Source organism: Salvelinus fontinalis, chromosome 21 (assembly GCF_029448725.1).
Source record: "Salvelinus fontinalis isolate EN_2023a chromosome 21, ASM2944872v1, whole genome shotgun sequence".
Classification (NCBI taxonomy): Eukaryota; Metazoa; Chordata; class Actinopteri; order Salmoniformes; family Salmonidae; genus Salvelinus; species Salvelinus fontinalis.
The window spans coordinates 11937825-11962391 of NC_074685.1; the positions used below are offsets into that span (position 1 = coordinate 11937825).

The 24567-nt window shown below is 43.4% G+C and overlaps 2 protein-coding genes across 7 annotated transcripts; both read left to right on the top strand.

The window, feature by feature from the left end:
- The first annotated feature begins 788 nt into the window (after window positions 1–788).
- LOC129818181 (metal transporter CNNM3-like) lies at window positions 789–13909 on the top strand. Of its 6 annotated transcripts, XM_055873863.1 has the most exons (14): window positions 789–1588; window positions 2916–3110; window positions 3283–3422; window positions 3787–3963; window positions 4151–4308; window positions 4507–4650; window positions 5954–6112; window positions 8057–8316; window positions 8461–8557; window positions 9832–9962; window positions 10033–10162; window positions 10512–10580; window positions 11167–11180; window positions 11400–13909. In XM_055873863.1, exons 1-12 carry the CDS (start codon window positions 854–856, stop codon window positions 10559–10561), a joined length of 2376 nt encoding a protein of 791 aa, XP_055729838.1. In that variant the 5' UTR covers window positions 789–853; the 3' UTR covers window positions 10562–10580; window positions 11167–11180; window positions 11400–13909. The 6 variants fall into 6 exon arrangements, 5 of the variants coding, with proteins under 5 accessions (XP_055729838.1, XP_055729836.1, XP_055729839.1 ...); XM_055873861.1 differs by having other exon boundaries at window positions 11167–13909; XM_055873864.1 differs by lacking the exon at window positions 11167–11180.
- A 418-nt stretch (window positions 13910–14327) lies between these two features.
- il1b (interleukin 1, beta) lies at window positions 14328–18307 on the top strand. The gene is given in 9 exon segments (XM_055873877.1): window positions 14328–15369; window positions 15580–15630; window positions 15933–15979; window positions 15981–16037; window positions 16039–16101; window positions 16103–16128; window positions 16326–16514; window positions 16681–16829; window positions 16942–18307. Coding segments are annotated over 7 exon segments (816 nt in total). The 5' UTR covers window positions 14328–15369; window positions 15580–15630; window positions 15933–15944; the 3' UTR covers window positions 17239–18307.
- The last annotated feature ends 6260 nt before the right edge of the window (window positions 18308–24567 follow it).

Below are 24567 nucleotides of genomic sequence, written 5' to 3' on the forward strand. Positions count from 1 at the left end.
GTGATTGTATCCTCCAGGGGATGTCTTTGTCTCAGATGGAGCTGTCTCTCTGTACAGAGTATCATGCATTTGGTCCTAAACTCATCTGCGATCAGGGTTAGGAGTTGGAGGGTAAGCTGATTCTAAATCTGTGCCAAAAGGAAACTTCTACCTGGAGCTCTGTACTTGGACTCACAGGGATCCTGAAATAACATTATAGTTGAACGCTCCTTTGTAGGCCTATTTTTTTCACTGTGCAGAACAAAGCTGACAACAATATCCTCAAAAGGAGGACAGCAGAAATCTGGATTACTAAATAATGCTTTAACAACATGCAGTTACATCATCTTTAGGCTGCCTAAGTGGTCTCTATTATACCTCAAGGAATATTGATGGAGCCCCTTTAAGTTTTGGTCAGTGCTATCTGGGATCCTTGGGACATCCGTACCCTAAACCTTACCTAACCATTTTAAATGTAAATTTCAATGGAAGTGGGGGGGCGGGGTAGGGACGTCCCAAGGATCCCGGATAGCAAGGACCTTTTACATTTTGCTGGAAGCTGACTTGTTAAGACTCCCAAACAAATATGGGCGTGGTACAATCCACTTTTTTGATTGGGTGTCATCAGCTATAGAGACTCATTGGTCGATGTTCGAGAAGGCGTTAAAAAAAAAGAGGAATTTATGTCCATTGCGGCTCCAAACGAGAGCAGTGGACGACACGAAGCTCATGCACTTTCTCCCCAAAATGGCGTCGAAAGGGAACCAGTTTCTTTCTGAGCGCTGTGTGGCTCGCAGAGCATCCGTGGGCGGGCAGCTGCGACACGGGCAGGCAGTCACATGATTCGCGCAAAGCCCAGCTGCCCAATTCCAATATGGTGGCCAGCTTGGCAGACCTACGGTTCTTGTTGATGATATTATTGCTCTGCTGGAGGATCAGGGACGGCTCCTGCACCCAGCAAGCCCCGTGGGTTCTGGGGCTGCGACTGGAGGACCCAGAAGGCCAGGTGTATATGAAGGGGCGGATCATCTCTGCGCCGCAAGGGGCCAGTTTCAAGCTTCGGCTGTTTGGTTTGGATCTAAATGGGACCTGGCCGTGGGTGGCGTTCGCTGGAACAAGACAGGAGGAGACCGGGGTGGTGGAATATGCAGCTGACCCGTGCGAGCAGGAGACCCGCCGTGACTCCGCCGCCTTCCAGGTCACCGGGGAGTTCACAGCGGACGAGGAGTACAGCGGGTTGATAACGGTACAGACGCGGGACAAGAGCAGCATCTCTCCCTCTGCATCCTCCACAGGAGGAGGGGATGATGCCAACCCTACCTACCACCACCACCTGTGCGTGTTGAAGAACGGAAGCTGGGTGTCGGTGGGACCGGACAGGTTGCAGATCAACAACGACGCAGGTCTCCCGGCAGACTACATCCCTCGGTGGGGTATGGCGGTGCTGATCGTGCTGCTGACCCTGGTGTGCGGGGTGCTGAGGAGCGTGAACCTCAGCCTGTTGTGGCTGGACCCCCTGGAGCTCTACGTTTTCCACAGCTGCGGCTCGGAGGAGGACAAACGGGCCGCCAAGCGCCTCGAGCCAATCCGGAGACGAGGCAACTGCCTGGTGGGTCACTGCTACTACTACTACTACTACTACTACTACAACTACAACTACAACTACACAAGGATTAGACCTGGGGTCAGAGACGTGATGCCCATGTGGGATACAGGGGCACATACCCCTTCAGATTTGTCCTGTTTATATAAAAAAATATATAATAATAGTTTTTTTTTCTTCTCTGTAATACTTCTAGCCATTTAGCAGTTGTAGTTGGCGTTAGCTAGCCCACATAGGTTTCAGATCTCAACCTCATAACTACCTACCAAGTAGCAATTTTATGCTATCATTCAAATTAGAGTAGCTAGCTTGTCTATTTTAGCTGGCAAGGTTGGTAGACTGAATAAATGTGCTGAATAAAACTCACATTCCTTTCAATCTTTTACCCAGATTTTAGCATATTTAGTTTCTTTAAAAAAGGGACAACTCGAGGTATGCTTAGATATGCAGAAAAAACGTCTTATTTTTTCATTGAATTAAGAATAATGATTATGGCTCTAGATTGCAGGACAAAGATGTTTCAGATGTTTGAAAAAATGCAGAGCCTCACATACTTTCACCCTCAGATTTTTAGGGTGCATGACGCCCATGCCTGGGGTCCCAATTTATACCCCTCCTGGATGCTATGCTATTAGGTGTGCAGGCTTTTGTTCCATCCCAGCACTAACACACTTGTTTCAAATAATCAGCTCGTGTCTGGACCTTAATTTGTTGAAATAGGTGTGTTATCAGGGTTAGGTAGGTTACTTTTTAAATATAATCCATTACTGGTTACCTGTCCAAAATTGTAATCAGTAATGTAACTTTTGTATTACCCAAACTCAGTAATGTAATCTGATTACTTTGTAATTTTGGATTACATTTCCTTTAAGAGGCGTTAGAAGAAGACAAAAGGGATCCATCAAACGCATTTGATGTGTCATCATAGTAGTCTCTGACTTGGGGTTAGACTCGCTCAGATGGCACAAACTTAAACGTGCAGCTTTTTTCAATGCTGAAATTAATATCATTGCGAAAACATTAAGGTATCATGATGTATTTTTTTCACAAACATCCTTTCTGAATTTAAAAGTAATCCAAGAAGTAATCATCTAGTTTTTCAAAAGTATCTGATCTGATTCTAATATTTTAGCTGGAAACGCAACTGATTATATTTTTTATGTAATCAGTTACTCCCCAACCCTGTGTTAGTGCTAGGTTGGAATAAAAACCTGCACATCCAAGACTAGAGACCCCTGGCCTACCGTCTTAAATCAAATCAAATAATATTCAGATGTATGACATCACTCTGAAATCCACACTAACTTCACACCATCCCCACTCTCGGTTCTAGGTGTGTTCTCTGCTGTTCCTGTGCGCTCTGGGCCACTCGGTTCTCGGTGTGCTACTCTACAGGGTCCTGGGTTCCATAGCGCCTGCCGTCTTCGCCAGCGGGTTCCTCATCTTCCTGGTGTCAGAGCTTGTTCCCCACATAGTGTGTTCTGGCTACGGCTTCCAGCTAGCCCCAGGCTTCACCTGGCTGGCACAGGTCTGTATGGAACCTAACAGAAGGCAAGGGTCATGTTCATTAGGCACCAACCGAGAGAAAACAGACTCAAATAGGGAGGGAATACCTGGACCGGTGACTCCTAGCAACCTCATATACATTTTTTTTCTTAACAAGAAGGTAGAATTGAACAGGTTACATCTTCCTCTGCCAGGTGTGTATGGTGCTGACGTGCCCTCTGTCGTGCCCGCTGGGCCTGGTGCTGGACCTGGTGTTGAGACGTGACATCAGCACCTGCGGTGTGAGGGAGAGAGCCATGGAGATGATCCGCACCAATGTCAATGATCCCTACAGGTACCTGACACACACATTGGTATGACCATGTGTGTTATGTCCATGGTTGCCATACACTGCTCTATCACTGATCAATAGGACAACTGTGTCTATGGTGAATCCCATACTGCAATAAACAAAATCTATATCTAGCCCACAAGGTCATGAGGACCAACAGGGGCACGCTTTTGTTCCGGCCCAACATTAACACACCTGATCGGGTTTGCGAGTACTGGGCTGAAAAGCTTGCAGGACTGGAGGTGACTGCCCTCTGTCTAGGGTTTAAAGGCTATGGTTTGATGTGGGATTGTAAAGTTCTTTGACACCGAGTAAATGGCACATGCTATAATCCATCATGATCGTTTGTCATCATTGTGATTTGCAGTGAGTTTGTGAAGGAGGAGTTTAGTCGTGGTGCGCTACGCAGGAAGACAGTGGAGGACATCCTTACTCCACTGAACGACTGTTTCATGCTGCCGTCCACCGCTGTGCTGGACTTCTCCACCATGTCAGAGATCATGCAGAGTGGATACACACGAGTCCCCATCTATGAAGAGGAGAAGTGGGTGGACGGGCTTACAAAAACACACACACACACACACACACACACACACACACACACACACACACACACACACACAAAGGGACATACACTTAAAGAAACATACACACACATCCTGTCTACAAAGAAGACAGGTGGGTCATTCAAGCACACACACACTAACAGGTATCTAATGTAATTTACCCAGGTCCAACATCGTGGAGATCTTGTTCGTGAAGGACCTGGCTCTGGTCGATCCTGACGACTGTACTCCCATGACGACCATCACCAAGTTCTACAATCACCCACTACACTTTGTCTTCAACGACACTAAACTGGACGCCATGCTGGAGGAGTTCAAGAAAGGTGTGTGTTAATACGTGTGTGTATGTGGTGATCGTTTTAGAAAGATAGCCACAATATCAAGTCAATTTCTTTACTGTCACTCCTGCCCTCCTTGTGGACTAATGTGAAAAAGTTGTGGTCGGCTTGCGATATGACCACTAAGGTACCCAGCTCTCCTCAACTTTGACCTTTACCCCCTTTCACCCCCCCTCTTTCCAGGAAACTCTGCCCTGGCCATTGTTCAGAAGGTGAACAACGAGGGGGAGGGGGATCCCTTCTACGAGGTGCTGGGATTGGTCACCTTGGAGGATGTCATCGAGGAGATCATCAAATCAGAGATCCTGGATGAGTCAGACGGCTACAGTAAGAGAGAGAGCACGATTTTGTGTTTGTGTGTGAGCGTGCGCGTGTGTATATATACTAATGTTCAAAAGTTTGGGGTCACTTAGAAATGTCCTTGTTTTTGAAAGAAAAGCAACAAAAAAATCCATTAATATAACATCAAATTGATCAGAAATAGTGTAGACAATATTAATGTTGTAAAGGACTATTGTAGCTGGAAACGGCTGATTGTAATGGAATATCTACATTTATCAGCAACCATCACTCCTGTGTTCCAATGGCACGTTGTGTTAGCTAATCCAAGTTTATCATTTTAAAAGGCTAATTGATCATTAGAAAACCATTTTGCAATTATGTTAGCACAGCTGAAAACTGTTGTCCTGATTAAACAAGCAATAAAACTGGCCTTTAGACTAGTTGAGTATCTGGAGCATCATCATTTGTGGGTTTGATTACAGGCTCAAAATGGCCAGAAACAAAGAACTTTCTTCTGAAACTCGTCAGTCTATTCTTGTTCTGAGAAATGAAGGCTATTCCATGCGAGAAGTTGCCAAGAAACTGAAGTTCTCGTACAACGCTGTGTACTACTCCTTTCACAGAACAGCGCAAACTGTCTCTAACCAGAATAGAAAGGAGTGGGAGGCCCTAGTGCACAACTGAGCAAGAGAACAAGTACATCAGAGTGTCTAGTTTGAGAAACAGATGCCTCACAAGTCCTCAACTGGCAGCTTCATTAAATAGTACCCGCAAAACACCAGTCTCTATGTCAACAGTGAAGAGGTGACTCCGGGATTCTGACCCTCTAGGGCAAAGAAAAAGCCATATCTCAGACTGGCCAATAAAAAGATAAGATTTAGATGGGCAAAAGAACACAGACACTGGACAGAGGAACTCTGCCTAGAAGGCCAGCATCCCGGAGTCGCCTCTTCACTGTTGACGTTGAGACTGGTGTTTTGCGGGTACTATTTAATGAAGCTGCCAGTTGAGGACTTGTGAGGCGTCTGTTTCTCAAACTAGACACTCTGATGTACTTGTCCTCTTGCTCAGTTGTGCACCGGGGCCTACACAGCGTTGTAAGTGACCCCAAACCTTTGAACGGTAGTGTGTGTGTGCAATGTCTACACTAAATGTTTGGGAAAGAGGATACAATGTGTATTTTGTAAGGAAATATTGATGGTTAAACATTACACTTCTCCTTCTCTCCGGCATTCTCTTTCCTAATCTCATCCTCTTTCATCCCTCTCCCTGTTCCCTCTCCCTGTCCCCTAACACCTCTCACTCCCCCTGTCCACTAACCCCTACTCCCTCCACCCTCTCTCTGTAGTGGACATGAAGGTGAAGCGTCCCCTGGCCCCTCTGGAGATTCCTCTGGAACCTCGCAGCGTCCACCAAGAGTTCTCTCTGTTCAAACTCCCAGAGGGAGAACCCAAGATCCGCACCTCACCTCAGCTACTGCTGGCCACACACCGCTTCCTCTCCAGAGGTGAGGGTGCGCACGCGTGTGCTTAACGCACGGAGACATACAATGATCTCGTGAGTTGTGTTGTTGCGGTACCTGTCTCATTCAGTCAGTGGTTTACCAGGACTAGAGGTCGACCGATTAATGGCCATGGCCGATTTAATTAGGGACGATTTCAAGTTTTCATAACAATCGGTAATCAGCCTTTTTGGGCGCCAATCGTGGCCGATGACATTGCATTCCATGAGGAAACTGCGTGGTAGGCTGACCACCTGTTACGCGGGTGCAGCAAGGAGCCAAGGTAAGTTGCTAGCTAGCATTAAACTTATCTTATAAAAAAACAATCAATCTTCACATAATCACGAATGTACCTAACCATAAACATCAATGCCTTTCTTAAAATCAATACACAGAAGTAAAAAAAAATGTACCAGCCTATTTAGTTAAAATAAATTCATGTTAGCAGGCAATATTAACTCGGGAAATTGTGTCACTTCTCTTGCATTCATTGCACGCAGAGTCAGGGTATATGTAACAGTTTGTGCCGCCTGGCTCGTTGCGAACTAATTTGCCAGAATTTTACGTAATTATGACATAACATTAAAGGTTGTGCAATGTAACAGAAATATTTAGACTTAGGGTTGGCACTTGTTCGATAAAATACGGAATGGTTCCGTATTTCACTGAAAGAATAAAAATGATGTTTTCGAGGTGATGGTTTCCGGATTTGACCATATTAATGACCTAAGGCTCGTATATTGTGTGTTTATTATAATTAAGTCTATGATTTGATAGAGCAGTCTGACTGAGTGAGGGTAGGCAGCAGCAGGCTCGTAAGCATTCATTCAAACTTTACTGCGTTTGCCAGCAGCTCTTAGCAATGCTTGATTCACATGCTGTTTATGACTTCAAGCCTCTCAACTCCTGAGATTAGGCTGGCAATACTAAAGTACCTATTAGAACATCCAATAGTCAAAGGTATATGAAATACAAATGGTATAGAGAGAAAAAGTCGACCCGTCATAATTCCTATAATAACTACAACCTAAAACTTCTTAACTGGGAATATTGAAGAACTGGGAATATTGAACCACCAGCTTTCATATGTTCTCATGTTCTGAGCAAGGAACTTAAACATTAGCTTTTTTACATGGCACATATTGCACTTTTACTTCTCCAACACTGTGTTTTTGAATTATTTAAACCAAATTGAGCATGTTTCATTATTTATTTGAGACTAAATAGATTTTATTTATGTATTATATTAAGTTAAAATAATTGTTCATTGTTTCTTCAGTATTGTTGTAATTGTCATTATTACAAATATATATATTTAAAAAATCTGCCGATTTTAATTGGTATCGGCTTTTTTTGGTCCTCCAATAATTGGTATTGGCGTTGAAAAATCATAATCGGTCGACCTCTAACCAGGACAATAACACTTTATCACCACTAGTAATGATTACATCACTAGTAATGGTTACATCACTGTAACAGAAGTTAATGGAAACACACTCGAAGTCTTCACAGTGGAAAATATGCAGGAATGGATGTTCGACCTGGATCGTTAATCTGTCTGCATTATAGGACTACACTCTGGATGTGGGTGGGTGTTATTTGACCTTTCTCTGTCCTCTTCAGCTTCTTGACATAGATTGACCTTTAGCCGCTGAGGTTTGGACTGAAAATAGAACAGAATGTATACTACGATAGAAGTGTAATTAATTACTAAGACTAAGACGTAAGGTTCGTTAGACAAACTAGTATGCTTTTGATCAGTGATGAAACCATAGGCCAGGGTTCGCCAACCCTGCTCCTGGATAGTTGCAGGCTTTTGCCCCAGCCCCACACAAATGTATTGGATAAATAAAGCTCCACAGACCTGTGTGTTAGACAGGACGCTTGAACAAAGCAATTATAATCAGTGTGTGTTCTGAAAAGGTGCTGTGTGTGTGTGTCTCCTTGCAGAGGTAGAGCACTTCAGTCCATCCCGTGTGTCAGAGAAGGTGTTGTTCCACCTGCTCCGTCACCCCAGTGTCAACCAGGAAGTTCACTTTGACCCCTCTAACCGCCTGAGCCCCGACCACTACCTCTACACACGCAACCACCCCGTAGACTACTTCATACTGCTACTACAGGTCAGTGTGCATGTATTTTGTGTGTGTGTGTGTGACTACTACCTCTACACACGCAACCACCCCGTAGACTACTTCATACTGCTACTACAGGTCAGTGTGCAAGTATTTTGTGTGTGTGACTACTACCTCTATACACGCAACCACCCCGTAGACTACTTCATACTGCTACTACAGGTCAGTGTGTGTGTGTTGGCACATGCACATGTTTTACAGTACCTGACTATGTCCCTGTAGGGGCGTGTGGAGGTTGAAATCGGTAAAGAGGGCTTGAAGTTTGAAAATGGAGCGTTCACATACTACGGTGTGTCTGCACTCACAGCGCCAACCTCAGGTAAGACACAGAACTGCAGCACGCACATGCGTAGATACCTCACTAGTACCATTACCTGGGTCTGGCTCATTAGGGCTGTCAATGAAAGATGTTCTAAAATGTTTCACAACGTTTCGGTCTGTTTTCCTCTGCTTAGTGCCTATTGAATACAACCCTGTAGGTTATCAGTCCACATCGGCTAGCTAGAGCTTCTAGGACAGGAGTCGGCTAAATTGGCCCGCAAGTCATTTTTTTACAAAATAGTTTTTTGTAAAATTCAGCAAGAAATAAGTTTGTTCTCAGTGTTCCCACGAATAAAACAAGAATATATTTCCAAAAGTATGTGGACGGGCTAGGCCCCTTTGTTCCAGTGAAGGGAAGTCTTAATGCTACAGCATACAATGACATTCTAGACAATTCTGTGCTTCCAACTTTGTGGAAACAGTTTGGGGGAAGGCCCTTTCCTGTTTCAGCATAACAATGCCCCCGTGCACAAAGCGAGGTCCATACAGAAATGGTTTATTGAGATCTGTGTGAAAGAACTTGACTGGCCTTGCCAGAGCCCTGACCTCAACTCCATCCAACACCTTTGGGATGAATTGGAACGCCGACTGCGAGCCTGGCCTACTCGCCCAACATCAGTGCCCAACCTCAATAATGTTCTTGTGGCTGAATGGAAGCAAGTCCCCGCAGCAATGTTCCAACATCTAGTGGAAAACCTTCCCAGAAGAGTGGACGCTGTTATGGCAGCAAAGAGGGACCAACTCCATATTAATGCCCATGATTTTGGAATGAGATGTTCGATGAGCAGGTGTCCACATACTTTTGGTCATGTAGTGTATGTGATCATGTCTCAATGTTTAGGCTTAGTTGTGGTCAATTTGCAGTGTACAAATTATTCTAATTATGTTCCGGCCCCCCGACCATGTTCCTGTGGCTGAATGTTCCTGTGGCTGAATGTAGTTACCTGCCCCTGTTCTAGGAGGAGTTCCAGACTACTAGCCTAATTTACATTTACTCTGTTGTAATTATTTGATTGCATAATGCAAAGTTAGTGTCATAGTTATTTGATGCGGTATTTGAAGGCAGCACAATTTGACAGGGAAGCACAACATGAGCTGACACTGGAGTTCTGTCTCTTGAGTTTCCTGTCAACTTCAGCGCAACACCATCGTGGAAGACATTTACTGGGGGTGGCACAACATTTTGCTGACTGCAGCATTTGTGTGTGTGTGTGTGTGTGTGTTTGATTCACCTGTGTGTGTGTGTGTGTGTGTGTGTGTGTGTGTGTTCAGTGCACCAGTCTCCAGTTTCGACCCAGCATCGTCCTCCCAGGGATCCATTTGAGATGGGAGACGCCACCAGCCCGTCCAGCTACTGTCCTGACTACACCGTCCACGCCCTCACTGACCTGCAGCTCATACGGGTCAGTGTGTGTGTGTGTTTGTCTTTCTCCGTGTGTGTGTGTCAGACTAACAGTACCCTCCCTCTACCAGGTGACTCGCATGCAGTACCTGAATGCTTTGATGGCGTCGCGTGTTGGCCAGAGCCCAGAATCTCCTGAGATCAAGATCCTGCCTAACAGTCAGACCAAGCTGCTCAACGAGAGGAACACTGTCACACAAGGTAGGAGTAGCACACACTGTATACACACACCCTTATACTAACACCATGGGCTAGAATGAAGAGAAACTGAAGATGAGAGTATAATAACAATTGTTACTTCTCTCCATAATGTATAACCTGTACTCCCTTTAGGTGAACTAAGACTTCTCTCCATAATGTATAACCTGTACTCCCTTTAGGTGAACTAAGACTTCTCTCCATAATGTATAACCTGTACTCCCTTTAGGTGAACTAAGACTTCTCTCTTTCTCTTTTTTCTCTTCCCTTTCTCCTGTTTCCTCCTTTCCCTGACTCCTCCTCTCCCGTCTTCTCCTCTCCCCTGTCATCTCCTCTCCTCGGGCCACTCCAGAGTTCCCTGTAAACTTTTCCTTTTTTGACACCATTGAGAACTACTGTTAGTGTTTTCTGTGTGCATGAGGTAACAAAACACAGTCTCCTCAGTGGCATGACAACTACAACACACACACACACTAAAAGGACACCAAGGCATTGAGAGAATTACATTTTCAGTCAGTCACAAAGCACCTGAGAGTCATTTAGGGATTTTTTCAGACTTGAGATCTGCAACTGAAGTCTTCTATTGACATCACTGTATGGTTTATGTAAAAGTTAAGCATGCAGATTTCAAGTCTGAATATGGCCTTTAGAAAGGTTAGTCTCTTTGCCAGATCCTTCACAGACACTGGGATAAAGCTTTGTGTGGAATGTACCCAGTTAGAGGGGTTCTTTTAGACTGTTTCTTCTCTAAATACTTAGTGCCATTTTATTTTAGTGCCCTTTATTTGTATCTTACAGATAGTGAGATGCAATCAGGTCAGGTTGAATGAGAGGGTGTGTGTGTGTGTGCGCGGTTTGGAAATAGAGGTGTGTATGTGCTTGAAAAGCTTATGTTTGTTTCCTTGTTCTATCTCGTCGCATCTTTCTGTCCTTTTCTGGCTGCCCCATCTCATCCCTCTCTACTGGGTACGTATGCTGCTTTTCTCCATCTCCTTCTGTGTGTACAGGACACCCACAGGAGGTAAAGACTGCATGTTTGTTGACAAAAAGAAACAAGCACCAAAATGTGTCCATTGCATTGAATGTCAATGTCAAAGAGCATATTGTGATGTCACAGGGTGGCATTGTGATGTAATAGTGGGCTGCATTGTAACCTCCTAATCGGTGGCATTATGTCATTGTGTGATGTCATCTCCCCACTCACGGCCTCCCCCTCTCTCTCATTGGCTGGGTTCCACAGGTGGCAGTAAATCCCAGGAAAGTTCAACGGAAGAGGAGGCTCATGGGTAATGAAGTTCTCTCTGTCAGAACTATGTGTGTTACTCAGACAACCAACAAGGAGGCTTTTTTTTAATATATATATATTTTTATCAGTGAATCTCTTATCTCTGGAATGCAGTGATTGGACCTGGCTGAGTGAGCGTCTGTGTGTGTGGTGTGTGTGCATGTGTGTGGCTACTGCACTATCCTCAGCCGTTTTCCTCATTCATTATACGTTTCACACCAATCGTGTGTGTGTGTGCGCCTCTCCTCCCTGTTGTAATTCAGCCTCCTTTGCCTAAAAGTTACATTGCGTGTTCCTTCATTATTAGCCTATCTGTGTGCCAAAGCAACTCACGTCAACCCCCTGTGTGTGTGCAATTGTGCGTGCGTGTTGTCACAACCCGTCCATCCAAGCATTAGACACAGATTGGTCAAAAAAAGCCACTTCACAGAAATGTTTACACCGCTTTTGGTGATTTGCTTTAGTTTGATTATACGTCCATATTTTATTTGATACACTCCCACATATTTGTCTATCTAGACCTAATGGAAGGCCTGTATACAGTATATCAGGAAACCTACGGGATGATTGGAACTGTTTTCTCTAGTTAAAGGGCTAGATCACCCAACATTAAAGAAACAAATATGTATTTGAAAATGTTCGTACTATCCCTTTAAGAGAGCTGATGTAACACTCCTGTCCATTCCATTGCACAGTCAATGTTTAGCTTCAGGTCTGAGCTGTGATGGGAGCGGTGTGTGTGTGTGTGTGTGTGTGTGTGTGTGTGTGTGTGTGTGTGTGTGTGTGTGTGTGTGTGTGTGACCTCTCTTACGGCCGCCAACTCTGACCCAGTCTGCTTTCATCCATTCCTTTTGTTTGGCCAAGTTGCCATAGAGACAATCACAATACCCTTTATTCACTCAGTATATTTACCCAGACACCATACAGAATAGATAAAACAGACACAAGTCCACATAGACACCATACAGAATAGACAATATGTTTGTGTTTGTCACATCTAAAGCACCTTGTTGATTTTCTCATCCTTGATAGCCGAGTAGGTTGAGTTCCATTAACATTCCACACACACACAGAAGTGATATGTGCTCTTGTGTGGCTGGCCTGGTGTGTGTGTGTGTGCATGACTGACCGTGTGCGGGACTCTAGTATTCAGTCTTACAGACTCTTTCAGGAAACTCAATTTCCCATGTTGCAGTGTAACTACCCATGTGTGCAGGGAATACATATGTTACCCACTGTCCTGTGGAGACAGGAAACGCCTAGATAAAGGCCTGGTCCAGAATCAACCCCTTGGTCCTTCCCCTAACACCTTCCCCTGGCCCCTAGTTGTCTACCCTTTTGCTCCTAGCCCTTAGTCTAAACAGATCTGATGAAAAGGTGATGGCAGCACCTATCTGGTTGTGGGGATAGGAGTCTTTGGAGTAGGGAATGAGGCTGGCGTCTTTGGAGTGGGGAATGAGGATAGGAGTCTTTGGAGTGGGGAATGAGGATAGGAGTCTTTGGAGTGGGGAATGAGGATAGGAGTCTTTGGAGTGGGGAATGAGGATAGGAGTCTTTGGAGTGGGGAATGAGGATAGGAGTCTTTGGAGTGGGGAATGAGGATAGGAGTCTTTGGAGTGGGGAATGAGGATAGGAGTCTTTGGAGTGGGGAATGGGGATAGGAGTCTTTGGAGTGGGGAATGGGGATAGGAGTCTTTGGTGTGGACCAGAGACTCTACCAGGGTCATATTCATTAGTGCACACTGTAGCAAAATGTTTTGAAACAGAAAACAAAAATAAACATTTCTTATTGGACAAGTTTAGGTAGTCCCTCCCTGTTTCAGTACGTTTTCTTCCGTTTGGTGCCTAATGAACACGACCCATGTTTCCCAGCAACTATGATAGCGGTTGGCTATTTTGGTGGGCATCTTGGTTGCCTCAGTCGTTCTCCACCCCATAAAGTTTTTTTTTGTTGTTGATCTAATTACAGACATATGCTAATTAATGACATATGCTAAGACAAGGGATTAACTATGTGATTCAAAGTAAATATTTTCCATCTGTTTTAACAATATTGTACTGTTGGTTATGTTTCAAGTCCATTTATATTGTATTAAAAGACAATGTATATTGTAAAAAAGGTCATTACTTATGCTACTTATATTGTTTGGGAGAAATGTTGGTTTTTTTGATGGGGTAGAAAACTGTATATTAATATATATGCTTATCTAGAGAGAATATGAATCAAGGATGCAGATTTAAGCTCGTAGTTTTCAGGTACAAATGTAGAATAATGTTACCATGATGATGATGATGATGATGATGATGATGATGAGAACCGGACCAGCGCTAGTTTCTCTCCAGGAATTTTTTTGTATAGATTTTTTTCCCAATTCTCTGGAAGCTGAGAGTTGTGTGCAGAGAACATTGCATTGAACTATTTCAATATCTGCTGTTTCATAGTAAATAAACCCAGTCCTTGTATACATCTGTCTTTTTTTCTGTTTGTTTTTGTTTGTTTATCCTGATTTGTTACTTAGTTACAATGCAGCTTTACTCCCTCATTTCAGGATTAGATGGTTTTAGGGTCTGTTCACACTGCTCGTGACAAATACTTCGCCAGAAAGAAAGCGTTTGGTTTGGTTGCACTTGCACATTGCAACCTTCTCCAGACTACATCCAATGAAATGGCTCCTTTCTTCCATGTGAAATGGTCTTCTGCCATTATAGAAATGAATGGTAAATGTATTGTCATTTTGGAGTCACTTTTATTGTAAATAAGAATATCTACCTGAATGTGGATACTACCATGAATACGGATAACACTGAATAAATCATGAATAATGATGAGTGAGAAAGTTAGATGCACAAATATCATTTACCCCCCCCCCCCCCCCCCCAAAAGAATGCTACCCTCCTCTGTTACTGTAATGCAGAGAGGTTAGCATGTCTTGTTGGTATATTTGTGCATGTAACTTTCTCACTCATCAATATTCACAATTCATTCAGGATTATCCATAATCATAAAATAATCCATATTCATGTAGAAGTGTTTAAAAACGTATTCTATTCTTATTTACAATAAAAGTGACACAATACACTTTTTACCATTTAATTTCTATTGGGCACAAAATAGTCTGGAACACAACCAAAACAAACAGCAAATACATCCAAAAAATGTGTTGAGTCTCAAGTTTGATGTAGTCATTGCGTGCTATGAATATGGGACCAAATACTCAACTGCTGTCCACATACTTTTGCCCATGTAGTGTAATTTATTGTAGTAGTAGTGGGAGGACCACAAACCATATCATCCCGTGTTTCCAAGTTTACTTGGATATGATGGTTATTATATCAATATTTGCGCATAAAAACGTTTCCACCGCCATTTATCGCATAACTAAGATCCCACCATGTCGAACGAACAAATAATCTGTTGGCATTTATACAATTGTACCTAAACTTCCTGTTTCCATCACAGCTGTCGTGAGTTGTTTTTTATATGGTATGACTTTACTCGCACTGTGGACGGAAATGTGGTTACAGGTGGGAAAATATGCATATTTCTACATGCGGATTTGTGTATTTACATGAAAATCTGTCGCCAACTAAAAACCTAGCTAGTGATTAAACTGTGGAATTGCTCATACTTTTCCCACCACGTTTAGAGCAGGTGCGGGAATTTCCCATGCACCAGAGACAAGTAGTAAAGAGTTTACCAAAGCACAGTTGGCATCATTTTCACGCTTCAACTCCACTAAGAGTTAAACGATCACTCTAAAGGTAGGGTATTTAGAAAAACGTACTAAACTTTTCAAAATACATTTAAAAAATATGGAAAATAGACATACAATTCATTTCAGGTATTTAATGGTAGGCTAATCTCATTTTTGTTTTCATTTTGTCTCAGAATCATGCAGTTGAAATTGGCCGATGCTCTGCCGAGGTAGGTGAATTGATTCCTGAGGAATACTGTATTTTTGGTTGCATGTATTTGTTAGCCTTAAACCTATTTCCAATTTGCATGCTGACGTATAGGCTACAGTTCGCACAAACCTTTGTTAGACCAACCTCGATATAAAAATAGCTTGTTTATCTGAGTTTGAAGAGGAAGATGAGATTTAAGGCTAACACCTTTAGTGTTTTTTCTCTGCAGCTCTTATTCGGAGAGTATGGAGTTTGATGCGGAATCCTGCCTGGTGCAAAGGTAAGACATTATAAAAAAGAATGGCAAGCGCTACAAGGTTCAGGGTACACTAGTTGTAGAACATCAACAATGGAGGTTGAGTCAGTGTGCTCATACATGAAGAGGACCAATAAGGCACTCTGATATTAAATTGCCTTATTAATAGTGGTGGCATGTTAAAAAGAACAGTCTTTAAAATATCTTTGAACTTTTAAAAGTGAGTGAAACCTGGGGCAACTCCAGAAATATTTATTTATTTTTCTTGGCAGAATTTATAAATGTTTTGCTACTTGTAATCATTCTGATTACTTGTATGTGTGTAGGGTGGACCAGAGATGGAGCTGCACATGGGCCTGACCTTTGACCTGGAGGCAGGGTCAGGTAGGCATGAGACAGGTGGCTCACCTGGTGATGGTGCTGCACAGGATGAAACAGCTTTCAGAAGTCCGACTCCACACACACTCCCCTGGGCATGGTGTGCACCCACGAGCAGCATCATCATGGACAACCTGTTGGAAGGTACATCGGCTGCCGTGCGATATAGTCACCAATAGACGATCTATACTATTTGAAAAGACTGTACTCTGGACTGATTTTCTGTTTCTTTAGTCCCAGATCACTGTTAACAATTGAGTTAATTGATGGTCCCTGTCCCACGTCCCCCCCCCCACCCCTCTTTCTCCCCATCTCCCCCCTTCCCCTCCTCCTCTGTGTAGAGTGTGTGATGGAGCGAGTCCAGGAGCCAGAGGGAGCGGTGGATAAAAAGGCTGAGGGGACCTTCAAGCGGCTGGACAGCCCCCAGCAGTGCACCCTGTGTGACCGTTACCAGAAGAGCCTGGTGCACAACCCTGAAACCATGTTGCTACGTGCTGTTACACTGCGGGGCGGCAACGACCACCAGAGAGGTAGGCTAACTGCCAAACTACACTGCAAGCATTCCGTAAGCGTAGTTTTTGTCAGCCTTTACCAAAATTGGTAACATCACAGTTGAGTGTTAAAAATTGTGAAAATGGCCTTTAACTTCTTTCTCTCTTTGTCTCTTTCTCTCTTCTCTCTTTCTCTCCCTCTCAGTGAGGTTCAACCTCTCCATGTATAATATTAATATGAAGAACTCCCACATTATCCAGGCCCAGCCGGTTGCCTTGGGGATTGCCAGTAGCGCCTTCAACTTGTCCTGCTTCAAGCAGACAGAACACACATCTCCCATCCTACAGTTGGAGGTGTGTCTTTTTCACTCACAAACACACACACACACACACTTACCTCTACATACTCAATTCACCTCTCATCATCCTACTAATTTCTCCTGCCCTCCCATTCTCTCTTTCTCAGCGGAATTCTGACGACCAGTTGAGGACCATCAGCGCTCAGGGAGACACAGTTCGCTTCCTCTTCTACATGACAACCAAAGGCATCTCCCTGACCACCTTCGAGTCGGCCAAGTACCCTGGCTGGTTCATCAGCACCTCACTGGAGCAACGCCAGCCCGTAGCGATGTGTCAGAAAGAGGACCTCAGAAAGCTCACCACCTTCTATGTCAACAATTTAACACACCCAGTCCCAGGAGTGTATATACCAAGTACAGTCAGAGAGATCAGACAGATGGATACTGTAGAGGTGTTGAATTGATAGACCCTTCTACCACCACACTCTTCGGCTGTCCCCATAGGAGAACCCTTTTTGGTTCCAGGTAGAACCCTCTGTGGAAAGGGTTCTACATGGAACCCAAAGGTATTCTACCAGGAATCAAAATTGTTCTACTTTGAACCAAAAAGGGTTCTTCAAAGGGTTCTCCTATGGGGATAGCTGAATAACCCTTTTAGGTTCTAGATAGTGCCTTTTTTTCTGAGTGCACATCTGTCTTTTGAAAGTGGTTTGGTTGTAGTGAGTGTGTGTGACCAGCAGGTGGTGCTGTGTGTTCATTCTCTCTGCAGTGTTGAGTTGTGGCTCAGTAGCCCCAGCCCTCTTTCAGGGACGGCCCAATTACTACTGATCACGCTTTCGGCTAGAGACAGGATCAAGAACTCTAACTTCGCAAGGTTTTAGTCACATACCGTAAATGCTCAGTATTTAAAAATTTAAAAAAGTAACTTCATATTGAATTCTTTATCTTATGGCTGCAGTACCACCGGCTAAGTACAGTAGGCCAATATTACAGTAGAGTAGAATCATTAATAGTCCTCCAAGCAGGACACTTCTCATTTGTTTTTATTTGCTCAACTTTCTGTACTATTGGATAATATCTAGTTATGTGAAAATGTTTTTTTAATGTATCTGTTTGTGCTCTGACTGAATGATCTGCTTCATATCAGCGAAGAGGAGATTTATAAGCTATTTTGTTTTATTTCCTATAAGAAAGTTAATTGTTTTTCCTTGTCTAACATTGCACATGTAATTTTTATTTCTAGTATTATCCACTGAAATTGTGACATCAATGTTATTTGGTTTATTTTCTATAAGAAAGTCAGTTATCCCTTTTCTAATATTATTATGGATTTAAAAAGCTAAGCTAATATATTACATAACAGCTAGCGTCAACTAATATGTAATACACAATGTTATTTGTCTTTTTAAAGCAATTATTGTAATATTTAAATGATTCAAGACACTTTTACTAAAAAAAAAAACATTTTCAATGAGTATATGATGTATTTTGTCATATGGTGGAAGTAAAGTTAATAAATTGTATTAAATTCAATGCATTTGGATGTGTTTGTGGAGATGTGAGAGCAGAACAGACAATAACAGGAGGATGGACAATCTACCTCAAACACACATCTACATGCGGTAGTGACTTCTGAGTTGACTTCTGTCAATATTCAGTCGGAAATAGGCTTGGTGTAGCGCTCTGCAGCGACTCTTACACACACACAGCGTGAATCAGGGCTCTGGAGATCTGTGTCCATCAAACACAAACCCATAAGCCTAGAATCTTGCATGGCGGGATGAAATGGACCAAGCCAACCAGAGGAGGAAGAGGCCTCCTCATTGGTCGTCGGTACGCTGGTTTGCATAGTGATATCTCTGTACGCCATGTGGTTGGTTCCCGCCATGTGTGGCGATGTTGGCTCCTATGCTGTAGCTGTACATAATGTGTGTGGAGTAGTAGAGAGATGCAGGTTTTGGCTCTAGGAGGGTACAAATAGGACAGATTCATATCAGGGGTGGAGAGAGGATTCTAAAGTGCAGACCTCCACCCCAATAAATGCTGCTAGCTTATATGAGTTCGCTATTAATGGAATTATATTATATTGTGATCTGTAAGCAAGTCAAATACTGTACTGCTCTTCGAAAATACATTGAAATGTTTGGTCTTGCTTCAGGTATTTTGTTCTTGTTAGTTTTCTCCCTGCTTTTGGGGACCCTTGAAAACTCACTGAAGACCTATAGGGGTCGCCCTGCATCCTCGTTCTAGTGATCTACATGGTAATGTTTCAATAGGTTTATATAGGTTCTATATATTCATTGTTTGTGTGTTGAGTGTGAATTTGCACTGTACTAGCTTGTGCATTATTTGACCTTGAAAATGTACAGTCACCAATGCACTCCTCATCCCTCCTTTCAGGGCTAGTGATGATCAGAGGGAGAGAGACATGCTGTGTTACCATAAGACTCTGATCAGAGACAGGCTGTGTTACCATTAGATACTGATCAGAGAGATGCTGTGTTACAATTAGACTCTGATCAGAGAGATGCTGTGTTACCATTAGATACTGATCAGAGAGATGCTGTGTTACCAATTAGTGTCTGATTAGAGAGATGCTGTGTTACCATTAGAAACTGAACAGAGAGATACTGTGTTACCATTAGACACTGAACAGAGAGAGCTACTGTGTTACCATTAGACACTGATCAGAGAGATACTGTGTTACCATTAGAAACTGATCAGAGAGATACTGTGTTACCATTAGAAACTGATCAGAGAGATACTGTGTTACCATTAGAAACTGAACAGAGAGAGATACTGTGTTACCATTAGACACTGAACAGAGAGATACTGTGTTACCATTAGACACTGAACAGAGAGAGATACTGTGTTACCATTAGACGCTGAACAGAGAGATACTGTGTTACCATTAGACACTGAACAGAGAGATACTGTGTTACCATTAGACCCTGAACAGAGAGATACTGTGTTACCATTAGACACTGAACAGAGAGAGATACTGTGTTACCATTAGACACTGAACAGAAAGAGATACTGTGTTACCATTAGACACTGAACAGAGAGAGATACTGTGTTACCATTAGAAACTGAACAGAGAGAGATACTGTGTTACCATTAGACACTGAACAGAGAGAGATACTGTGTTACCATTAGACACTGAACAGAGAGAGAGATACTGTGTTACCATTAGAAACTGAACAGAGAGAGATACTGTGTTACCATTAGACACTGAACAGAGAGAGATACTGTTTTACCATTAGACACTGAACAGAGAGAGATACTGTGTTACCATTAGACACTGAACAGAAAGAGATACTGTGTTACCATTAGACACTGAACAGAAAGAGATACTGTGTTACCATTAGACACTGAACAGAGAGAGATACTGTGTTACCATTAGACCCTGAACAGAGAGAGAGAGAGATACTGTGTTACCATTAGAAACTGAACAGAGAGATACTGTGTTACCATTAGACACTGAACAGAGAGAGATACTGTGTTACCATTAGACACTGAACAGAGAGAGATACTGTGTTACCATTAGACACTGAACAGAGAAAGATACTGTGTTACCATTAGAAACTGAACAGAGAGAGATACTGTGTCTCTCTCTTACCATTAGACACTGAACAGAGAGAGATACTTTGTTACCATTAGACTCTGAACACAGAGAGATACTGTGTTACCATTAGACACTGAACAGAGAGAGAGATGGTTCTCATCTGTTGATGTTCATTCCTGTCTCTCTGTGGCACGCATCATACACACACACACACCCGGGTGTGTTTGCGTGTGTACGTTTGATTCTGTGTGTATGTGCATCTGCCATGGACATTCTGGGCACATGGCAACACGAGCTAAATATAGCCCAGCAGACCCGGCATCACAGCAGGATCAGCGCTTCCTCGTGCAGTCATGGATCCCTCCGTCATGCTACTCTCCATCCCTCCCCATCATGGTACTCCCTCACCCCCTTCCTCTCCCTCTCTCACTTAATCGCTCACTCGCACCCTCTCTCTCTCTCCTTTGTCATGCAACTTCTCTCCCTGCTCCATCCCCTCTGTTTTTGAGCATGCTCAGTGGGCTTCCTCTCTGGGTCACTAGGGAAGCCCATAGCAGCAGTAGAATTATAAACACACTACAGTTTAAATGATACAGTAGCGCCAGTATATGGTGTGTATCACTCTCTCTCTCTCTCTCTGCTTGTGTGTCTTTATTTTGTTGCAAATAGACTGCTATATTCTGTTGCTGACACACACAAACACACAGGGCTGTTTTTAGCACTTCTGTAATACTGAAAACACATGACCCCACCTGCTCTCACCATAGTCCTCGGCATCGATACCATACCATGTTTCAAATCAAATCAAATGTATTTGTCACATGCGCCGAATACAATGGGTGTACCCCTTACCGTGAAATACTTACTTACAAGCCCTTAACCAACAATGCAGTTCAAGAAATAGAGTGAAGAAAATATTTACAAAATAAACTAAAGTAAAAAATAAAATAAAATAAAAAGTAACACAAAAATAAGCATGCCCCATTCAAAAAATGTAGAACCAGGAACAGATACAGTCCGTGGTTCACTCCAGATCTGACTGCCCTTGACCAGTACAAAAACATCCTGTGGCGTACTGCATTAGTATCGAATAGCCCCAGCGATTTACAACTTTCAGGGAAGTTAGGAACCAATATACACAGGCAGTAGGAAAGCAAAGGCTAGCTTTTTCAAACAGAAATTTGCATCCTGTAGCACAAACTCCAAAAAGTTCTGGGACACTGTAAAGTCCATGGAGAATAAGAGCACTTCCTCCCAGCTGCCCACTGCACTGAGGCTAGGAAACACTGTCACCACTGATAAATCCGCAATAATTGAGAATTTCAATAAGCTTTTTCTATGGCTGGCCATGCTTTCCACCTGGCTACCCCTACCCCGGTCAACACCACTGCACCCCTCACTGCAACTTGCCCAAAACTCCCCCATTTCTCCTTCACCCAAATCCAGATAGCTGATGTTCTGAAAGAGCTGCAAAATCTGGACCCCTACAAATCAGCAGGTCTAGACAATCTGGACCCTCTCTTCCTAAAATTATCAGCCGAAATTGTTCTAACCCCTATTACTAGAATGTTCAACCTCTCTTTCGTATCGTCTGAGATCCCCAAAGATTGGAACGCTTCCGCGGTCATCACCCTCTTCAAAGGGGGAGACACTCTAGACCCAAACTGCTACAGACCTATATCTATCCTACCCTGCCTTTCTAAGGTCTTCGAAAGCCAAGTCAACAAACAGATCACCGACCATTTCGAATCCCACCGTACCTTCTCCGCTATGCAATCTGGTTTCAGAGCTGGTCATGGGTGCACCTCAGCCACAATCAAGGTCCTAAACGATATCATAACCGCCATCGATAAGAGACAATACTGTGCAGCTGTATTCATCGACCTGGCCAAGGCTTTCGACTCTGTCAATCACAACATTCTTATAGGCAGACTCAACAGCCTTGGTTTCTCAAATGACTGCCTCGCCTGGTTCACTAACTACTTCACAGACAGAGTACAGTGTGTCAAATTGGAGGGCCTGTTGTCCGGACCTCTGGCAGTCTCTATGGGGGTGCCACAGGGTTCAATTCTCGGGCCGACTCTTTTCTCTGTATACATCAATGATGTCGCTCTTGCTGCTGGTGATTCTCTGATCCACCTCTACGCAGACGACACCATTCTCTATACTTCTGGCCCTTCTTTGGACACTGTGTTAACTAACCTCCAGACGAGCTTCAATGCCATACAACTCTCCTTCCGTGACCTCCAACTTCTCTTAAATGCAAGTAAAACTAAATGCATGCTCTTCAACCGATTGCTGCCCGCACCCGCCCACCCACCTAGCATCACTACTCTGGACGGTTCTGACTTAGAATATGTGGACAACTACAAATACCTAGGTGTCTGGTTAGACTGTATACTCTCCTTCCAGACTCACATTAAGCATCTCCAATCCAAAATGAAATCTAGAATCGGCTTCCTATTTTGCAACAAAGCATCCTTCACTTATGCTGCCAAACATACCCTAGTAAAACTAACTATCCTACCGATCCTCGACTTCGGCGATGTCATTTACAGAATAGCCTCCAACACTCTACTCAGCAAATTGGATGCAGTCTATCACAGTGCCATCCGTTTTGTCACCAAAGCCCCATATATATGGGGCGGCAGCGTAGCCTAGTGGTTAGAGCGTTGGACTAGTAACCGGAAGGTTGCAAGTTCAAATCCCCGAGCTGACAAGGTACAAATCTGTCGTTCTGCCCCTGAACAGGCAGTTAACCCACTGTTCCTAGGCCGTCATTGAAAATAAGAATTTGTTCTTAACTGACTTGCCTAGTTAAATAAAGGTAAAAAAAAATAAAAAAAAAATAAAAAAAAATATACTACCCACCACTGCGACCTGTATGCTCTTGTTGGCTGGCCCTCGCTTCATATCCGTCACCAAACCCACTGGCTCCAGGTCATCTATAAGTAATTTCTTGGTAAAGCCCCGCCTTATCTCAGCTCACTGGTCACCATAGCAGCACCCACCTGTAGCACGCGCTCCAGCAGGTATATTTCACTTGTCACCCCCAAAAGCCAATTCCTCCTTCGACCGCCTTTCCTTCCAGTTCTCTGTTGCCAATGACTGGAACGAACTGCAAAAATCACTGAAGCTGGCGACCCATATCTCCCTCACTAACTAACTATAAGTACCAGCTGTCAGAGCAGCTCACAGATCACTGCACCTGTACACAGCCCATCTGTAAACAGCCCATCCAACTACCTCATCACCATATTGTTATTTATTTTATTTATTTTGCTCCTTTGCACCCCAGTATCGCTACTTGCACACTCATCTTCTGCACATCTATTGCCCCAGTATTTAATTTGCCATACTGTAATAATTTCGCCACTATGGCCTATTTATTGCCTTACCCCCCCTTATCCTACCTCATTTACACACACTGTATATAGACTTCCTCTATTGTATTATTGACTGTATGTTTGTTTATTCCATGTGTAACTCTGTGTTGTTGTTTGTGTCGCAATGCTTTGCTTTATCTTGGCCATGTCGCAGTTGTAAATGAGAACTTGTTCTCAACTAGCCTCCCTGGTTAAACAAAGATGAAATACAAATAAATAAAATTACATAACAATAACGAGGCTATATACAGGGGGTACCGGTACCGAGTAAATGTGCGGGGGTACAGGTTAGTTGAGGTAATTTGTACATGTAGGTAGGGGTGAAGTGACTATGCGTGGATAATAAACAGCGAGTAGCAGCTGGGGGTGGGGGGGTTAATGTAAATAGTCCAGGTGATTCATTGTTCAGCAGTCTTATAGCTTGGGGGTAGAAGCTGTTAAGAAGCCTTTTGGACCTTGCCCTCTGAATCATGCAACACACACCCGCTCACATGCATGTACGCATTCACACACACACAGACACACACACACCACACACAGACACACACACACACATACACACACATACACACTGGACTCTCACATTATGATCAAATACGGTTGTAGAAAGTGACCCAGCTGACGCTTAGCTCCACTGATGAGACACGGACTACTGTTGGTGTAGGTTTATTATCGCTAGCTACCATTCTGATCTAATCATACAGGGATAATAGTTTTAACTCTATCTTTATAAAGGGCTTTTATACACACTGGCCAACACTATGATGTCATACAGTCACACATGGGTCCAAGCCAAGGTGTTTTTACAGGCTTCCTCAATTGCGCAAGTGTTGAATCCACAC